Source organism: Poecilia latipinna, unplaced genomic scaffold (assembly GCF_001443285.1).
Source record: "Poecilia latipinna isolate Pla-1442-1.1 unplaced genomic scaffold, P_latipinna-1.0 Scaffold753, whole genome shotgun sequence".
Lineage (NCBI taxonomy): Eukaryota > Metazoa > Chordata > Actinopteri > Cyprinodontiformes > Poeciliidae > Poecilia > Poecilia latipinna.
The window spans coordinates 206,087-227,092 of NW_015113369.1; the positions used below are offsets into that span (position 1 = coordinate 206,087).

Here is a 21,006-nt window from a genome sequence, read left to right on the forward strand (position 1 = left end):
TGATGAAGTAATTCATATAAAAGCAGCGGTGACCATGTATTTTTATTACTAGCAAACTGTAATAATCAAAATTTACGGAAAACCCCTGCAGATTTTATTTAAATTTGTGACACAAAAAGATATTTCAATGACATAATTTATTGAAATGTACTTTTAGTACAGAAATTAAATTGATTAAAAGTACATCAATTTAACTTCTGATTTGGTTAAACTAGAACAGTTTGTTTTGTCATTGTGAAGTCTGCAAATTGATGCAAAAAGAGAAAGAATAATTAGTTTTCTTTTGATTTGATTTTTCTTTTTTTTACTGCTGCTGGATTTGTGTCTCCCAGATTCGTGGATGTTTATAGATTTAAGTTTTCCTCAGCTGAAATCAGCGGGGCAAATTGGTGTCTGTGTGAAGAAACGAGCAGCAGGGGGCGCAAGAATCATCTGTTTCAACGGGCCTCCACATCAAAGAATTGAATAAAAGTCAAAGTCCTTTCTGCAAGGGATAGATGTGTTGTTGTTGGTTTTTTTTTCTTGTTTTTTTCTTTTTTTTGCTGTTTGATTACAGTTATATAAATTACATTCAAGGGTAAATGAAGGTTGGTTAAAAAGTAACCTGTATGGAATAAAAACGACAACATCGATCTGATAAAAAGATTTAAATTAGCGAGAGATATATTGATTTTCCAATTTGTTCTTGTTGTGTTGACTTCTTTCTCATCAGATGTGCGCGGAACAGATTGCAAAGCCCCCATGAGGCCAATCTAAACCAAATTTAGCCGAATAAATGAATGCAACTCCACTTGGTTTTGAACACCTGCTGATCAGTTTAGGTGCCAATGCAGGTGGAAGCGGTGTCATCCAAGTTTACGGAGGGGGAGAAATGCTTGTGGCAATTTCAACAAGTTCCCTTGCGCCTCCCTTTTGAATTTGATCCTGCGGTCACTGGGACCTAAATTTTTTTTTTTTTTTTTTTTTCGTACTGATGGCTGTGACGCCTCTCTGATGACATCACCCAGTCAGTCCCACATACACACGCACTCCGCGGTGCGCTCTGTACTAGTTGCAGAAGCTGAGACGCGAAGAAGCACCTCATTACATCCTGAGCGCCAGCTGCTGCTGCTGTGAGGGGAAATATTCACCTGTGACGAACTCACAAGGATTTTAAAAATTCATTTCAGCCCAGAGAAAAGGGAGCCTCTCCAGACGACTGCCATCTAATTAAAAGTTTTATTTTTTATTTGACTAAGACTTTACGTCGACATTAAGTGTTTTCTAAAGGTGTTGCGGTTGTTTTGAATTTATTCCGGAGAGACTGTGCGCTTCTACGGAGGATCATAATGGCGAGGCATGACGCCCGAAATGTGCCCGCAAGAATGATCGGGTTGCTCTTCTTTGCGGCGTCGATACTCCTCCGACACGGTAAGAAACTATCCGTTTAAAAAAAAAAAAAAAGCTTTCTGTTTTTCAAGTATTTAAATCATGCAAAACCACATGTCCGGGTGGTAACAGGACGAAATCAGGTGATTTCCAAGCTTTGTGATTTTTTTATTCATTTGTCTTTTTCATGACTTTTTATTCCCGGAAAGTTTCTTTCTAAAAAAATACACTACAAACATACGTCATGTCCAATCGATAGCTACACTTCCTGATTGTTCCAGAGTTTTCGGTCACCGGTCTTTGACCTGAGTTTCGGTGGTGACTCAACGCCATGTTTAGTTTCCTCTAAGGTGTGGCTCTTCTGTGAAACAGGTGTTCGGGGAGTGAGCTCCATCCTAGCGCGTAGCTCCCTCGTCTTTCCGGCTCCTCTCCGGCGTTGTTGCTCTCCCCCTTCTCTCCGCACATTATCATTTATTTGTTGCAGTTCAGTAGAGTAAAAATGGAGTGGAGACGAGCTCCAAATTGAACATGGAGGGAGTTGCGGCTGAAACTTGATGACAAATTGTTTCAATCCAAGGTGCTAGGTCATCGGCAGTATCACTGAGATATGTGTTTATGTGTGTGGGTGGGAGGACGTGAATGTAAATGAGTAACTATTACTTTAAAGTGACTCGGCCACTCCTGCTATATTAATAATTCAGGTGTTTTCCGCTCCTGAGCTCAGGTAGCCCACAGCTACACTGGTAAAACCCTACTGTTAGAATTTTAGAAATATTTCTGAGTTAAAATGAAATTCGTTTTCTTAATCCTGACCAAATTTTAAAACATACTTACAAAATTTGGTGAATTATAATTATTTCTGATCTACATATAGTGAAATTAAACTAGTTTCTTATGACTATTCTGTTGCATATTGACTAAAACCTTAAAATCAGAAGGAAAAATGTACAAAATATCCACCCGGTGAACATGCATCAATACTTGATTAATCCTGAAGGGAAGCTTGATATTGTGGTAGCTCTCATTATCCAAGTTTCTTCAAAGAGGCATTGCAGATGGTTGGAGCTTTAGGCAGGAAGGATGTCTTGTAGCGGTTTGGTTTACAGCAGATCTGTTTGAAGATACTTTGTTGTTGTGTTGCTGTGTTGCGAGGACGATTCTCTGGATCATCAAATATTTTTTTCCAATGTTACAAAACATTCTTTTGTTTAGGTTATTAAATATTTATCCGTCTAGGATCATCTTGCTTAATATTCAAAACCTGCAGCTCAGATTTGTTGTTGGTGTGTGCAAACAAGTTTGATTGCAGAAGATGCACTCCAATATGGGCGCCTCTGCTAGGCCCTTTGTTTCAAGAAGTAATCAAGGTAAAAAATAACACTTTGACTGAAATTAAATATTTACATTTTCATCACTACCAAGATGAGATGTAAATAATTTTCAGTCACTGCAAAGATGTAATAATCTTATGGCAACAATTGCCTTACCTTGCTAACATGTTTGATATTAGCATTAGTTCCGTTGCTAACTAATTAAAGCTGGTTTCAAACCATTTACAACTTGGCTCTGGTCATCAGGGAAAATGTTAAATTTCCTCTTTGTTGAAACGCATTTAAAGTTCCTTAGCAGCTACTACCAAAGTTAAGAAGCTAGCAAGCTAGCAACCTTAGCACCACCAGTAAACCAGTTGAAACTGGAAGCCAGCCTACATTCTTGCCCAAACACAGACACTGTTACCAACTTCTCAGCAAGGACAGTAGCTGTTAGCGGTGCTAAAAATGGCTACAAGTTACTACATGACTTAATCGCTGAATCTGCATATTTGGTCATGTCAATTCCAGGCAGTAAAAGAATATAAACGTTTATTTGTAGCTGTTTAGAGCTACAGATGGACTTTGACACAATAATCCAAAGAGTTTGCCTGAACCTACGTTACATAAATCAGCTGTCGGAGTGGCCATCTATAAGTATTTTTGAGATTGGAGGGGTTGATGCCAACACTCACATCTGCCTGTAAATAACAGTGCAATTGTTATCTTCATGTAACCTCCAATAACACAGGAAAAGTTGCTAGATCTCTCACTAGTATCTGTTTTGGAAAAAAAAAGTAATTGAAGGTGTCTGAAAAGTCAATAAATATCACGAGAAAGGCACTAAGTTGTTTGCAGTGAATCTTGAAACGTATTTTTCTCAAGGATATTTTGGCACTTGGCAAAAATCCTTAGATGTGCCAACTGGTTTGGAACGTGGACTGATGCAACACAAACTATATACTAAATGTACGTAGTTATTCATAATACAATCTATATAAATGCCATCGAATATGTAAAATTTACATAAAAACTTTTAGGGTTTAATGTTTGAATTCAACCATTATTGAGCATTAAATTAGCAGCCTAGTATGAAATTGTTATCTAAATAATTAATGGGTAATATTTACTACTCTCTAAGATTCTGTTGTATAGTGTACAGGTGCCACAGTTCCCTTTCCTAATAAAAAAGTAAGGGTGGTTTTGTGGGGTGGTATTCCTGGTATGTAGTTTCATTAGCATATTTGTGTGTGGCATTAAACCAGTTCATCCTTTTTTTCTTTGCTTTGCTAGGCCATCTATTTGTTTTGTGATGTAATTGGGGCAAGAATGTAGGACTGGATCTCACATCCTGGCACAGCTACTGAGATTTTTCTGTTTCGGGGTAGACTGCCGTGTGGTTGATTAAGGGTGTTGTTTTTTTAATCAGGATTCATGGGCACCATGACTTTTTATTTTTATTTATTTAGGTATTCGTGCTGCGGACCTGCTTGGTCCAATTTCATTTAACAACTCATGAAGTGCTCTTAGAGGAAGGGAGAAAAATGGGGAAATACGACACAAAAGGTTTTACATATTTATGAGCACGGAAGAATGCTAGGCTCTGCTGGGACTGCTTTTAGTTTCTTTTTTTTTTACCCACCGAAAATATTTCATTGTTTCTATTTGAACCTCTTTCCTCCTTTTATATTTTATAGTGAAGTTATGCAACTTAAATTGCAACAACTGTGGAAATAAGAAAAAAAAACAAAAAAAAACTTTCCACTAGCCTACGTTGCATTTTTTTCTTTTCCCTTTTCTGCTCAGGCTTTTACAGTAACCACTTACTTCCACCTTCAATCTGCAAGCGAGGGAAGTTATTTAATCAAGTTTGTGGTTTAATATTGCTCAGATTCTAATGAAAAATTCAATATGGAGTTTATAGGTTTTTAATTAAGGTTGGCTTCTGTAATATTTCTGTTTATATGAATGTGGGAAGTATACTTTAATCAAATCAGGCAGGTGGGCTTCCACTTTAAGCTCTGAAATTACTGTGCAATGCCCACTGCCTCCCCCTTACTCCCGAACATTTGGAGGAATCATAGATGTGGGTCAGAAAAGCTTGCCCCATTACCATGGCGATGTTTTTATTGGAAGAAGGGTGGGCTTGTGGGTGACGCCATGGTGGCATTGTCTTTATGGCTGAGTAAGCTGAATGTGTGCAGGGGGGGATGGCTGGATGGTATGTCGAGCTGCCTGAGAAACCGACGGGCATGCCGGGGGTGGAGTGTTTTATTTTCTATTTTTTTTATTCATGATAATTATTTTTTTTTTACATTGCGTACCTGCTGCAGAGCGCCCTCATATGCAGGCTGGCTCCTAATGACTCCTCATCAGTTTCGAGGAAACAGGTGGGTTTTCTGCCCCCCTGTTGCGCTGCTTTTTGTTGCAGAGGCCGAGTTTGTGGATTGGCTGAAAAACTCTACAGGCAGAAACTGATTAAGACAGGAGACCCCCACCCGCCTCTTCAAGCCACCCTCTCTCTCCCGCCAAACCCGCTCACCCCTTCCCCCCGCCGCTGCCGTCGAGCACATAGGGGCCTTGTTCTCGTCTTCTCTCCCGCCTCTTTATCTTCGGTCCTTTCCTGTCCAGTGCTTTTGTCTGAGAGACGGTAGACATTGGGTCATTCAAACAGCCCACCCGGCCCCTCCCTGCTCTTCTCTCTGGACTCGAGGCTGGCCTGTTTATGACGGGAACAACGCACACCGCAGACAGGCAGGAAAAATAAACCACACGTGACCTCGCCCTGCTCTTGGATTTATTGTCCTTGCTCAAATGTTTAGTTGTTCTTCCATCGAAAAATCAAACCCACCGATATTGTATTTATAAGTGATCTGGATTTCCAAGCATTTCAAGGTATTTCAGCATAACCTGCCCTCCCACACACACACGCGCATACACACACTCCATTTCTTTTGGCACACATTTGCGTGCAATAGCTCAAACTATTAGATCTAACTACTTCCCTCTACATGGTGAGAACAGTGCAGTCCTGCCAAGACTAGGACCATTCATCATCACAGCAGAGAAGGAGCACTGTACTCTGTCCATTAAGAGGAATCTAATTGATGGATCACGAAAGGAGCTTATTTTTCTTTTGCCTGCTTTAAAAAAAAGTCCTTAGTGTCTCATTAGTCCCGGAAGGGGTCTTGGTTTGGTTTTTAGCGTTAATGGCTGTCACGTTTCAGTCCTATCATTATGGAAATGAGCCGTCCGATTCCTCTCTGCACAGGGTCTGTAAATGTCAGAAGGATTCTGAAAAGGTCGGGAGTGTGTGTCCAAACGTGTGTTACAAGAGAGGCTCGTTCTGGACGCAACAGCCCCCACTACACGCACGTGCAGGTATTAAAGGAGTTTTACTGTTAAAATGACACTTCAGTGACCTTCTGCTTCGTCGTATGGCCACGATTAAGAGTCTGTTGATTCAGAGATGAAAGGTGTGGGAGTTTATGGTTTAATGGAGAGATGAGTGAGCTTTTGTTCAGCGTCAATCTGTGAGGGAAGCTCATTGGAAAACTCTGGAAAAAAACCAACTAATATTTACTTAAGTGAACCTTAAACGACTCCCGGTGAATATGGAATAGCTGAACTTTGAGGAAATATTGAGCAGACAGTGTTTTGGATGGTCTCCACGTATTTAATTCAAAAAATTAAATCAACTTACTGTCACCACTTTACACACAAATGCCTCCTTTGCCAATTAGGCGTTGCTGAGGGGTTGAAAACATTTTACAAGCAGAGCTTTCAAATGCTAAAAGCCTTTTTATACGTTTAAATTATTGTTGATACTCAGCAAGTTGCAGAACTACAGAGATATAGATATTTCCATAAATTAATTGTGGTTACTCTGCTCTGTAAACAGTGCCAGTGGGTTGAAACACAAACAATCCATCAAGTTTATTGTTGACTTGGCAGATATTATTAGAGACTGGGTGGATGGATCTGAGAAGAGGGAGCGTCGATGAGCACGAGTCACTGCGTCTTTTTGCATTTCGGGCCGCGTACTCGAGCACAAATGCAATTCATGCACACACAGTTGCACATGCAGCTGGTGGTGAACAAGGGCAGTAACCTGAGGCCACGCTGCAAGTCGACTGGCGTTCCAGTAATGGAGAGGTGGTGTCGCATCGCAGGATGATGGCGACTGTGCGTTTCTTTTTAGAGAGCACATCATTAGATCTGCTCATTCAACTGATTCTTAAAGTAGGTCTTTGTAACTTTGCTTCCCCCCTTATTAAAGTGGCTTTCCTGCTGCATTGGAGCTCAAGCCGGAGACTGTGGAATGGATCTGTTTCTTTATCGGCGCCCCCCTGCTGCCTCCCTTTTCCCCCCTGCCTGTAGTTACATGCTGGGCGGATGGTGACCTGTGTTGAGGTCACACTGAGAGCCCCCCTCTGGGATGTTTGTGTTCGACTCCCAGGGTTCTCTGACCGCTGGAGCCGGTCCCATCTGATTAAAAAAAGAGAAATGAACAGATATCCTCCTCCTGGAATGACTGCCAAACGTTATTAATATGGATGGGACGGCTGAGGGCTTTCCAAAAAAATGCAACCGCGCTCGGGTCGATACGTCTCTTGGCAGAGGTTTGGGGTTAAACGGCGATCGCCACCCAATCTGTGCGCTCGCACACTGATGGAGGCTGACTGCAAAAGACCGCTCTATAATGTACTCTAACCACCCACATGTTTGCAGATAATGGAGAGTTTTTAAGACTGCAATATTTGCTAATGCAGCATGCCAGAGCTTATCTTTGTGGTGCTATTATGCATGTGGCCGTTTTTATTATGTTATTCAGCACTGAGACATTTCCAGACCATTAGTCGAGAAACCTTCTGCCAAGTCTGCATTTTCCCTATCTGCACGTGTGTAACTAGCTAACCCTAAATGGAGTTTGGTCAGACGCGGGTCGAAGCCATTCCAGCTCAGCCACTGTGGGGAATGAGCGCTAATTTTCAATTGAAGATCCATTGAAAAGCGGCCAAACTCTTTAAAATAAAATCCTCTTAATTAACTAGACTTGGAGAGATTGGTGTCTCCGTGACCTCCGCTGCAGTGAAATCACTGAGGGGAATCGGCGGTGGGTGGGTGCCTTGGGATGGGTGGGGTTGAGGATGTCGACATTTACAAGTTCCTCACTGCGGAAATGCAAGAGGAGGTTTTCAGAGAACTGCGAGGAGAGAGTGAACCGAGCAGGCCAGGAATTATCTGCTCATTTGTAATTTGGTCGCACATCCCCACCCCTCGTTTTCTCTCGCTCTTAAAGCTTTAGACACATATTTAATTGCCAAAGAGCCTTTCGTGGAGACAGTAAAGGACTGCTTGTTGTAACCTTTCTTTTCTTATGAACGTAACCTGGCATTTAGCCTCTTTCTGTCATCTTTCTTCTTCTTGTTTCCGTCTTTGTCACATTCTTTTATTTCTGAAATCCTCCCTTCAGAGCACTCAGCAGATCTGGATGCAGCTTTGGGCGCGGAGGCCCTTAGCTGTGTCCTCGCCGGCTTGTCTCTGCACGCACACGCACACAGCTGCTCATTAGCAGTCACCTTAATGTATCTAAATGTAGTTTGCGAGGTGGAAGGTGGTTTGCCTTATCGATCCGGTATTGAATGGTGGATGATGCAGTGCCCTTATGTGATATTGAAAACATTTAGGGCTCACGACGGCAGCACGAAACATCTCTATATTTGCCTCCTCCTCTGTTAATCCCTCCCTGCGTCCTCTCTGCCCCCACGGTTTGTGAAAACGTCCAGCCGTTTTTGCCATCACCCTCCTGCTCCTGTGGCTCTTTTCACACGTTTTTGCTCCTTTGCGTTACCTGTCGACGCACCTTTGCATGGCACCATAGATGCAGGCAAACACGGCTACGCCGCATCTCCTTCACACCCGACTTTGACAAGGTCATGTCCAATTCACACTTATCTGGGGTATTGGACAGGTTGGCTACAGGAGGAAATTGAATTTGGTGAGACAGGTCTTGTCAGGCCTCAAGGAGCTGGAAACTGAGCCCTGTGCCCCCTTTAAAGAAAAAACCCTCCATGTTTCCCACACAGTCTTAAAAAAACATGGAAGTAAGCAAATCTGCTTTCTGCATTCTCAAAGTCTAGAAAAATGTAGGGAAAAATTGAGATGGGAATATTTTTCCTCCCAAACTTAAAAATTGGCTCATCTTTAAAACTGAAGTAATTAAAAAAAAAAAAAAAAAAGATTATAAATAATAAGCCTAAATCTGATACCTGCATTGATTTAATTTGTGATAATCTCTGAAAGGGTTAAAAAATAATTTACTCATTGTTTTGAGGAACAGCAGGTTTTTTTTTTTTCTTTTTACGCAACAGGTGGCTTTCCGTGTAAAAATGAGTCATTGATGCTTTACGCCGAGTTACGTTGCTCAGAATTGCTTTTCCATCACCGTTCATGACTAAGCATGAGCTGGTGTAAAATCCTCTATGACTTTAAATAAAACACAGGTTTTATGTAAACACTTACCCCTGCTGCTCTTTAAATGATACAGATTTGATTTATAGAACAATAATTCCCTCTTTATCCAGTATTTATGATGATTGTATTAGTTTGAGTAAACATTGTAATAGATTACAGCCTGGATTATGCGGTTGAAATTAATTAATCCATTATTTAGAGAATTTCAACTAAATGTTACAATAAAATTAATCTGGAGTATTATCTTTACAGTGAATTGGCTCAAAATCCCATTTACCACTGAAAAAACAAGCTGGATGGATAAAATGTAAGTTTAACTAACAAACTCAAGATTTACCCACATATCTACATAAAATTGTCATTATTCCAAGATGGTAAAAATGACTTTTTTCCATAAAGTCAGTTCTTATGTTGAGATAATAAAACTTTCCTTTTCATGAAAAGGAATAGGAGATATTATATTGAAATGCTGTGATGAAACAAGATTGAATATCTTAAAATCTTCAAAGAATGAAATGATGAAACTGATTTCACTATAAAACGAAGCTCAAGATCTTGAATATCTCGAGATGAGATTCAAACGCTCCGTGTGTCATTATCTCAGGATAATTATGTAATGAAACCATTCACAGGAAAAAAAAACAAGCTTTAAATCTTAACTGTAGAAAATCTGACAGCTTTATTAAACAGGGTTGACGTGACAATGTGATGACGGTTTGTTAAATTATGAAAATGTCGTTGCAGTAACTTCATAATGAAACGGGCTCCGCTGTGAAAGAAGCTGTTTATCTCAATGTAATGGAAAAAAAAACAGACATTGTGACCTTGACAAACCGAGCCTTAAAACATCCAGCTGATTTCAGTACAAAATCAGCTTGATGGCTGATAATATTCATGTTTATATGCTCTGTATACATTTCATAAAAATATCCATGTGTGATGTTTCCATTTTTTTAATTTGGTGACTGAAACACATCAACATCATTTAGCTTTCCACAGTTTTTCAGGTTTTAATGTTTGGATACTAAGCCCAAAACATTGTTAAAACATGAACTCAAGTTACCGTAAAGATTTGCATCAACGCGAAAGTGAAAATGTTGCTTGTAGCTGGAAAATGTGTACGTTTCCTCGACCTTGTTCACACCCACGGGTTTCGATAAGGTTCGTTTTTCTTGTCATCCCAGGACTCGATTTGACCAAGCGGCTAAAATTACACTCTAGTAATGTATAATCCGCAGATATCCGAGATAAGAAACCCGACTACACAATTGCACAACAGGTTTTATTTATCACAAAGGCAGGCAGGGAGTGTTCTTGCGTTTCACAAGACGAGCAGCGTTGCTATGATTCCACAGTTCAGCCTCGGCGCCGATGGTCTCTGTGTAACTTGTTGGTTTGAAAATCTGCTGTGAAGCTGATAAACAAGTCGCAGAGTCATCATTAGTCCCTGGAGCCTTCACTGGCAGCAGCGTTTAAATCCCCAACAGCCCATTAAGGTCAAACGCAGGCAGCAGGTTTTATTCGGTTATCAGCTCTGTGTTTTGTCAACATTTTGTGTCCCGGTTTGTTTGGGGAGGGGAAGGCTCCTCTCCGTTGAAGTGATTTGTCTCATTTGCTCGACTGATTGCCTGCTCACTAATGGGCCACTTGTTCCCTTCTGCCACTCTCCCCTCGGTCACATTTGTGTCTTAGCTCCCAGTGCTTCATCTTAATTTATTCCTTCCTTACTTCTGCTTTTCTTTTTTTCCCTCTGTTTACGTGCTCTCGCAATGCTCCAACTTCCTCTTCTTTCTAATTTGGTTCGCATAATTGATCCATCTGCTCGGTGAACTGCTGTATCTTATTTTTTTTGTTCTGCTTCTTCCCTTTGCTTTTCAGTCATCAATTCCAGGTTCTGCCTCTGTAATTGGTATGTCTGTAACTCTCCGTCCCTCCATCTCCCTCTCCTTCCCCTCTGAAGCTTTCCTCTTCTCCCCGTCCCACTATCCAATTCCCCAGTTGTCTCTTCCACCTATATCAGTCCCAGAGTTTCTCTTTAAGTCCATTCAAACTGCCTTTGCTACTTTCAGGCTCCTACTCTCATTTTCTCTTTGTCTTTCTGTTGTTAATGCCTCCTCAACAGCCTCCAGCCTCCCTACAGACGTGTGTTGCAGGCATCTGTACCTTCCTAACGAGGTTTTCTGTTTCTTTTTTCCTCTACTCATCAATCAGTGTTGTATGCTTGTCCTTTTTCAGTTTCTTTCCTAATGGACAAAAGCACCTCCTCCTGCTCTGACTTGTTGGGCTTTTCTTTTTTTTTTTTTTAAAGGTTAACTTGTTTTGACAGCGTTGGACTCCTCCACTCTGTCTCGCTTGCTCCCTTTGTCGTACGGTTCAGCCTGCTGATCGACATCCACCACTTCAGCCCCCTCCTTGCACACCAGTGCAACGGGAACATGCACTTCACATGTTTGCATGCAACACTTAAGGATGTCGGATCGATTTAATGGCTGAAACTTTTGTGAAATGAAAACTCAAGTGACGGAATAAAGCCAAGTGATGGAGTGTGCAGAGTAAGAGAAGAGGAAAATGGAAGCAGAGCAGGATTTATTTAGTTTCAGCAAACCTGACCTGTCGCGCAGTGTTGGGATCAGGCTGACGATGTCCACTCCCCTGCTGCTGGACGTATTCACACACTGCTCTTCCGCTGCAGGCAGTGGCTGAACCGGTAGCTTGACTCATCTAACAAGAATCTAACTCTGAAGGTGAAACGGGGATTGCATGTGAAAGTTAATTCCTGCTGCGAACAGCAATGCTGACAAGGACTGTAGCAGAAAAAAAGCTTTGTGGAGCTTTTGTGGTGAGAGATAATAAAAAGTGAAAGGAATAGTAAGTCTACATTCATCTGCACGACTATATTTTACTATATTTTCCACATCCATTGGTACTCCTGGTAAAATATGTATTAAAAGCCTTTGAATAAAGCCACTTTTTATTACTGTGGTATAATCTCAGTGTGAAATGTTCCCTACTAGCAAGCTTAGATTATTTTCTTTATTTTTTTTTTTTACTTTATTGTCCTCACTGCCTGCCGGTGAGATAAACTTGGATCCATGCCCATTATTAGTCTTGAGTAGATAAAGCAAGAATAGCTGAATTCTTCCAGCTTCAAACTGCTTCATTTAAATGCTGTATTTTCTTATTTTTCCCATTTTGAAGAGTTACTAACAGGGATGTCAAGTCATGCTGGACGTCAACAGGACGTCATGCAAACAGCCTCTTGAAGTCATTTCCTGACTTATGATTCCTTCCTTGGTGGAAATGCATGTTTTTTTTGACTTTCCTGTTTTTAAACTGTGGTAAAGAAAAACCTCATCAGGTCATATTTTTACCCAAGGAAAACAAGAAGTTGTGGTAATAATTCCTAATCAACTTGAAAATAAAACATGAAGTTAAATCCTTCACATGATAGTTATTTATAACCTAGTTTGTTTTTCCTCCTCTCACTTGGTGAAGAAGTAAAGTGACTGGATTTGTCAAACACTTTTCTGTTTAAGATTTTGCTACTAAACAAAGACACTATCTTTCTGTACTTCACGTTTGGGCCGTACTTATCAGCAGGGCTCTGAATATTCCTGATTCGAGTGAATGAGCGAGTCATTTCCTCATCCTTTGGAATTAGTTTTGAAGCGATGACGATGCTAGTTTTTTAATGCGGGTTTCCCCTACTGGTGGCTCATAATGCTGTGTTTACAGCTTTGATGTCACGCTGACTGATTGCTTTGCCAAAACAAACCAAATATGGTCATTCAGGATTCGACAAGAAATGCTTTCGGTTTTACGTGTCGACGTGACTAACTACTCTAATTCACCACAATACAAATACAAATTATGTGATCTACATTTACGATGTTCATTTATACATTTCCTCTTGCGAAGCAATATAATTGGTAATGTTTGAACAGCAGATTGGAGTTATTGTGTCCCCAGCAGTGCACATTAAATGTTTGCACTTATTTATATCTTTAAAACATTGTGGATGTTAGTTGAAATCTGTTTCAATAAAAATAACAATACAAACACTAAGACTACCAATGCAAAAGCTCATATTACTAAAACTAATGCTAATGCTACGGTCCAGGCTAACGCTGACAACACTGAACTGTTTATAAAATCCCTATTTTTTTTTTTTTTAACTTCTGAGTCATGTTAGCATTGTAATAATTTGTGAATTTTTTTGATCAATAATATTAAAACAGATACCAAGATAACCACAAGATTATCATTACTTATTTGAGCATTAAGGCTAAAACTAATGCTACAACGGATAGCACAGATCTAATAGACGTACTAAAGATATAAAATATGATGTTTGGTCGATTCATGGGGAAACGGCACATTGCTCTGGGTCAGAGGTCTCAAACCCAGAATCAATACACTTAAACTATAAGTCTATCATAGCAGGGAGTAAAATACTTTCACAACTTTATGGTATTTTTTTTCTTTTTGCCTGCTGCTGGACATGATGCTACAAAACAGAGGCACCATTGTCCTTGGTCAAGCTTGGGGGCCATCCTCCTTCCTCGTCTCTGCAAATGGTTTTTGCTTTCTTTACTCTCTAATCAAGGTGAATCGAGCACAGCCCCTGAAAAAGACATCTATTGTCCTCTGTTCCCTGCCTCTCCCTCTGCTCCGCACCACACCTGTAACAACACACTGATCTGTCTTTGAGAAGTAACCCTGAGGGAAAAGTGGCTGAGTAACAAGAGATGATTGGAGACGGTGGCTGATGGTGCTTTTGTGCTTTCTTTACCCCACCATAGTGCTTTTTTTTTTTTGGTACTGAAAATTAGATATTTACTGTCTGCAGAAGATGCATACATATTTATTCTGTGCCATGGAGTTCCTTAAAACTTTTTCTACCTACAAAGTAAAGGGTAGAGGAAAGGAAGTATCTTTAGGGTGACACAAAGCTAGTGTATGTGTCTGCTAATGCCCTCCGGTTGCTGAGCTATCTCCCCAATGTTCCTGCTTTGTAAAAGAAAGACTTTTACCCGCTGTCCTTTACCCTTCTTCCCATCTTTTTTTCCCCTTTTCTTGCAAAAACCCTGTGGCTGATTCGTGCTCTAGTGATTCATGAATTTTTCTCCAGCGTTACACAGTCATGCAGGGCGCAATGCATGAGTGTGGAGTTTCAGAAGAAGTCTGATTGCTGGAAGGGAGGTGAGGGTAGCGGGGAGGGAATGTGCTGCGATGCCAGCCGTGATTAGAGCAGTGGCACTCGCCGCCTAAATACACATTTAAATAGATACAGCCTGAGGACAGTGAAGAGGGGCGGGGGGAGGAGAGAGGTGAGGAAAGGATGTGACTTCTATGCTCATGTAAACTAACACAATTGTTCTGGTTTTAAATAGAAGTCCCTCAGGCTCCATCTACCAACTTCTAACTTTTCTAGCTGATTTTCTGCTTCATCCTTCCAACGTCTTCCACTTTGCTTTTGACACTGAAATCCTTTATCTGGCATAGATTATTAATGTCTCCGTAGACGTTTTTCCCATTATCCTCCCCAAAACCTCCTTGTTGTCTGTCCGCTCTTTTGGCCGCCGTCCCTGTGCCAGTCTGTTCCCCTCTCTTCCAATTTATCTTCCCTCCCCTCATTCCTTTGAGATGACTCTTCCTCCTTTTCCCGCTCTTCATCACCTCACCCCATTGTGTCTCCGCTTCCTGCCTCTCTCTTACACCTCCTCCTTTTTCACGCTGTATGCATCGGTTTTTCTTCGTCTCCTTGAAACTGACTTGTCCTGGGCGCCTCATGTCTCTGGACATTGAGGTTAGCTCAGATTAAAAAAAAATATATATATTTCCACACTTTATTTCCTGTTATAGTCAACATAGGAATGTCTGACTTTTTATAAATAAGTTACTCCAACCAACAATTGCCTTATTTTATTTTTAAAACAAAAGATTTATCCATTTATCAATCATCTGTGCATAGTTTAGTCAGTGTGTCCATTCATCGCTCTAAAGTATTCCTTCCTCCATCTGCCCATTTAACAATTTCTCCCTATATCTGTCAACCTACATGTTGATATATTTGTCCATCTCGACTCTGATCCTTCCTCTAGTTTGTTTTTTCTAATCTCAAGAACTGACTGAGACACATGGAGACGAGCGCAGTAATTTTTTTTTATAAGTAAGAAAAAATGTGCAGGATCCAGTACCACAGAAAATGCTGTAGTAGGTATGCCAGGCCTGTCGGTGGTGCTGTAACACCGCCACAGAGGGACATTAAAACAAAGGACAATGGCATGTTTGGTTGAGGTTCTTGAGTGATGGAGATGGAGCTCCGACACGTTGCTTAAAAGAAGACCTGGTTTCAAAAATGGTCGTTTCAGACCAATAAGACAAAACCTTGGATCTAAGCCTAAAATTGTCTCCGTGTGAATGGGAGAACTTGGAAAATTATAGTATTTTGACTTCACACCCTGGACGTATTGTCCTCTCCCAAACGTACTTTGGGTCATCATGTGGGTTTGTTTCATGTGGGAAAACCTCCAGAGGAAGTTGGCCAAGAGTACATCTACGCAGACCGATTAACTCAACTACCTCCGTTCACTGTGGAGGAGCAGTAGTCCAGCTCTGTCCACCTCTTTATATCGAAGGCGGAGTCCAGCACAATAGGAAGGAAGCTCATTTCAGCCGCCTTGCACAGGCCTTGTTTGTTTGAGATGTGTTGAATAGAGTTGGACTTGTAAATTAAGAACATCGGTTATGGTCCAGCTCTTTTTCCACCATGACGGTCTGGAGCAGACAACATAACTGTAGATGAGACTCTGATCAACCAATCTTCCAACGCTCTTGAACAATACTCTAGATACTTGAACTCCTCTGCCTCGGATGCAGACCGATGCTCATTCCAAACCGCTGAAGGCCATGAAGACCTTTGTCTCTGCAGCTACACCTCAAGAGTTTATCCACTTTAAATGCCATACCTTCAGTTCCACTCCGCTCTTTGCACCATTTGTCCCTTTTGATCTTGTTTATTTACCCAGTGAGAGATGGAGGTATGGGCCTGTCAGGATGGAGTGATAGATGACGGGAGGCCACGGGTGAGATGCTCCGGGCGTTTGATTGACGCTCTTGTCACTCAGGATAATACTTACAGAATTGGCTGCTTCGTTACTGTGAAAAGGTTCCTCCGTGGAAGCCTTGCCAGCTTTATGAAGATGCCTTGCAGGGCTTTTCAGATCTAACAGGGTTTTTTTTTTTCCTTTTCCAGCCTGAAAGCTCTTCCATCTGCTAAGAGTAAAGCTTTCTTCAGACATGTATTGGCATTTTCAAACATCCCATCGACAGAGGCACTCTGCTGCGCTTACACGCCTGCCCTTTAAAAAGCTTGTCCCTTGAAGATGGCATAATTATGCAGTGTCAAGGTGCGACAAGCTGAGCGGAGTTGCATTAGCAGAATTAATATGCAGAGCGAAGGAGGGAGTCTGTCCATGATCTTCTAATGCTTATAGCCTCTCAGGCCCCTCCACGCGTCTTCAGAAGCCATCATACTTTGGAGCTGGTTATCTCAGCAGCCATCAGAGCTAATGCACGCTGGCCTTTGTGCCCAGCAGTTGATTTTTAGGAGTTGTGTAATTTTGCCATCCTATTCATTTGCCAAGTGAAATCTTCATAAGAATAATCATCAGTGACACTGGGGTTAATTGACCTTAAATATGATGCAGTATTGGCTATGATATCGTAGTTAATACACTGCATGTAGGATTCGATGATTTTTTTAAAAAAATGGAATATAGAAACCTCATTTAATTCTTATCAGATTCTAGAAAATGGGTACCAATTTCCCAGTTATCAGATTCATTGTCCATTAAGATCGGTTATCAACTGTAAAGCTGCTAATAGGGTGTTTTATTTTTTATTTTTTCCTTTTTTGAGACAGTTGAAGTGCTAAGAGTGCTTCAGGAAAAATAACTTATTTCTATTTTTGATCTTGTTTCTGCTCCAACCACTGATGAAGTAACGTTCCGGTTGACAGATTGGAGCCAGAGTCCTGCAGTGCAGCTGACTTCTGTGTCTTATTTCTTATCAAATGCAGGTCAGCACAGTGAGTCTTGTAGCTTGAGATATCACACATCACACAGCTTATCATCACACATGCACTCACTGAAACTGTAAGCTTGTGCAGAATTAGATTTTGCTTGTAAAATGTTCAAATGCTTATTCAGCCTTGGAAAAACTGTGATTTTTGATTTTAATTGAAAGACGATGAGTCAACAGAGTTGGGGAATTGGGCTTTTGTTTAAAATATGATTAAGAGACAGGTGGTGGTACAGTTGGAAAATGTGCAAAGTCGAGATTTTACTTGCTTTATGACTTCGGTCAAATCGCTCTCATGAGAAATTTTAATTTGATATTTAAAAATTTTGATGGAAAAAAAAAAACTCAACTGAAGGTCTCAATTATATTTTTAGTCATTCAGAGTCATGAGAAATCTGGATTTCTGAAGCGAAGTTCTCTAAAAAGCCTACACCTGCAGAAAATGACTAAAATGGGATCGTCATCTGGTTTAGATTCAGGATAGTTGATTAATGAGAGTGAAGCTTTAATACATCTCAAGCTGTGATGTTTACATTGGGGAAGTTATTGACACGGAAATTGGAGGTGGTGTGTAACCAATCATGCAACGGGTAGCGTATTCCTGGTCATTGGTATTAAACTAAAGTGGTGTAAATAAAAAAACAGAAGTTTATTTTAAAGTGAACAGTATTTTTTCTCTCTTTTTTTTAAATGCCAAATTTTCTATTGAGCGGTTTCTCTGCTTGGGAAGGTGTTGTGCTCTCCACAGTAAGTAATCAACTTCTCTGTAAATAACAGCCCAAAGCAAATGTGATGACAGATTGAATTAGAGCTGCTTAAGGTCCATATCTAATTTTTTTTCCCCTCTTGGATGTGTTGTTGCCGTCAGACCAAGTAATCTGGATTCATGCTAAATATAGACACCGAGGGTTTGATTCTATGTTAAACTGTAGCTGCCTATAAACTTTTAGCACAGACACATGACTTTTAAGAAATGGCTCTGTGTGGGCGTTTTGGAAAGCCGAGGATATTTTTATCTTGAGACGAATTGTAGCGGTCAATTCCTCGACGGCTACAAAGAAGCTGCTGCAGGAGGAGAGGTCACACATTGTGCCAAACAAAATGGGCCTGAATTAAGGCCAAAGGTTTGAAACCTAACCTCTTCTCTGAAGTCAACACTTTAAGAAGGATGTCAGGACATCCGGGCGGGCTTACAGGCTTTTTGGAAACAATTGGTGTGGAAACAAATGAGCTTTCAAGGGCAGAATCAACACACGCTTGTTTAGATAAAACAAAGTTATGGACATCACACGGCTGTTTTATCTTGATCTTTAAATGAAGCCAGCTCATAGTTTACAGAAAGATTTTTATTTTACTTTAGGCATGAACAGGAAAGCATGCTTCCTTCATTTGTATAGGATTATTTTTCTACCAGTTTATTTTTGTCAGTCTTACCTTTGATCGCGCCAAATGTTTGCATGACTGCCTTACGCCATAAAGCAGGTTAGACAAATCCAGGATTTTCTCTGACAGATCTCACTTACTATTTAAATATACTCCGAAGTATTTGGTGAGTTTTTAACTTTGTGGTTCATGTGGAGTTGGAATAAGATTGATCACAACCAAGATGCAGCAAGAAAGATGGATGCAGAAACGAGAGGCTGCTGAATACACAAATTGGCAGCATTTTAATTTGCATTAAAGCACTGCTGAATGCATTCAGGTATTTTAGAGCCTGGAAGCAACTTATGCCTGATTTACTTCACAAGATTAAAAAAAATGACGGTTGATTTTCAAAACATGAGAATCCACAAGACAATAAATGTATACCAAGTTTGGTCAAAAATTGGCAGGATTTTGTCATGACATTTAAGCGTTGCAAATTTTGTAAGTAGCACCGATTGGACATCATGGGAAGTTTAAAACGTATACCTTTCAGAAATCCTGATGGCTTTGAATACTCGGATACTGAAATATAATACATCTTAATGTTCTTTAACAGCATCCACACTGAAGGATGTGGATACATTATTTTTCTTAATTCTAAAAAGTTTTGATTTTGGAGTTTCTGATCACCTGTCGGCGCTGATCAAGCTAAATATTGGCAAATTAAGGTCTTTAGGCAACTTCTCACTGCATCTTATTTGTTTTTAGATAAAAATCATGTCAAAGATTTTTTTTCAGAAAAGCATCATTAGCTGCTGCCCTTTTCATTTTTTACATTTTCTCAAAGTATTGGTTTATTGGTCTTGATCTCTGTGCTGCAGCCTTTTAAAGTTAGGTGTGAGTTATTGTACTGATATACCCATATAAGAACTGAATGTAAAAAAAAAATGCTGGTGTTACTAATTCTGCTTCATTAATGGAAATGTTGTCAGTCTGTGTTAAATGATAAAGTAAAAAGAGGATATTTTGGCTTTGAGCTGTTGGTGGTAAAGGTTTGTAAAGATTAATCAGTTGCAGCCCTGCTATAATTTGTTTTCATAATGAAGGTATTGGAATCAGTTAATCAGTATAATATAAGTGTAGTCCACTGTGCCAAAGGTGGAAATGTTTGAGCGAGTGAGAGGCTGCTTTGAGGGCTCGCTGATAAATTGAGGTCATGAGCTAGCCTAGCACAAAATCATTAGATCACCTCACAGTTGACAAACCCCATTTGTGCTGAGTCTGTAATGGCAGAAGTGGCTGGCGAAAAGGGGCTCCAGAGATTCCCGTGGTCGCGAAAAGGAGAAAAGGTGTGTGGAGGCTATGCAGTTGGAGGTAAATGTATGATGGCAGTAGCCAAAGGCTGGAAAGTCATGATGGCGTGGAGGGGAAGGAAGAGAGGAGCCGCTTACTGGACCATCAGTGGCAGTAATGAGACACAGGTGCAGCCAGAAGGACCCAGGCCTCCCCGGCAGAAAAGAATGGGGTAAGCTCAGAGAGAAGTCAAAGATACAAGAGGAAACGGATAGGAGACTTTCCCTTTGATGAAAATGATTACTTATTAGCATGTGCAAACCCACAGGACCACTTGAACAATCACGCTGAAACAGGGGGTGCCCAGACATGCCATTAATCAGAGCACAGTGTCTTTGTCTTCCTATTTTAAGCACGTGCAGAAAAAAAAAAATCACCACAAGTGGAAGACATGGGAAAACAACAATCACCAAAGCAGCTCAACTTGTACGATAAAAATCATTATGGTGTCAAACAAAAGCAAAACTTTTCAGCCCTGGAACTGATGAAAGCATTTGATTCTCAAAAAGATGGGAAAGATATTTCAAGTGAGGCCTTGTTGAAAGCTTGTATTCAGTTAATGTTACGGTTTTCTTGATGGCTTTGTATATTATACATCCAGATTAACTGGACAAACACTGAAGTTGATGGCTAATCTGGGGGTATACGCCCAGCTAAGCCAGGTTGATTGCACCAACAAACTCACTCACTCTTTGGTTACCTAGCAACAATCTGCAGAGTAACTGCTGGTTACCTAGCAACGACTTGCTGAGTAACTTGCACAGCACCAGTTTGTTTCACCATTGTGCTTCATAACTGTTTAAAAAATAAATAAATAAAAAGTGTGGAGTGAAAACTGGGTAAAACAGGAAAGGTCACGCCAAGACTAAAGCTTGATTTATGCCTGATGTGTCCGCACGCTGCCGCACTGTCCAATTGCGTCACTTCAGCAACTACACCCCTCGGTGCAGCGTCGGGGCAAACCAAATTTTCCGCACTTCTGAAATTTTGTCAATACACAGACGTTTTCCTGCGTACAAACATGCCAGACCTGCAAGAGCTCCTCCTA

General features: G+C 40.6%; 1 protein-coding gene across 1 annotated transcript in view; it reads left to right on the forward strand.

Annotated features, from left to right (window-relative positions):
• Nucleotides 1-1,006: 1,006 nt before the first annotated feature.
• The window catches only part of LOC106955637 (nectin-2), a 54,752-nt gene continuing 34,752 nt past the window's right edge, over nt 1,007-21,006 (forward strand). Inside the window, exon 1 of the mRNA XM_015045923.1 lies at nt 1,007-1,410. Within this exon, the coding sequence (XP_014901409.1) occupies nt 1,329-1,410 (82 nt within the window). The 5' untranslated portion in view covers nt 1,007-1,328. The remainder of the gene's footprint in view (nt 1,411-21,006) is intronic.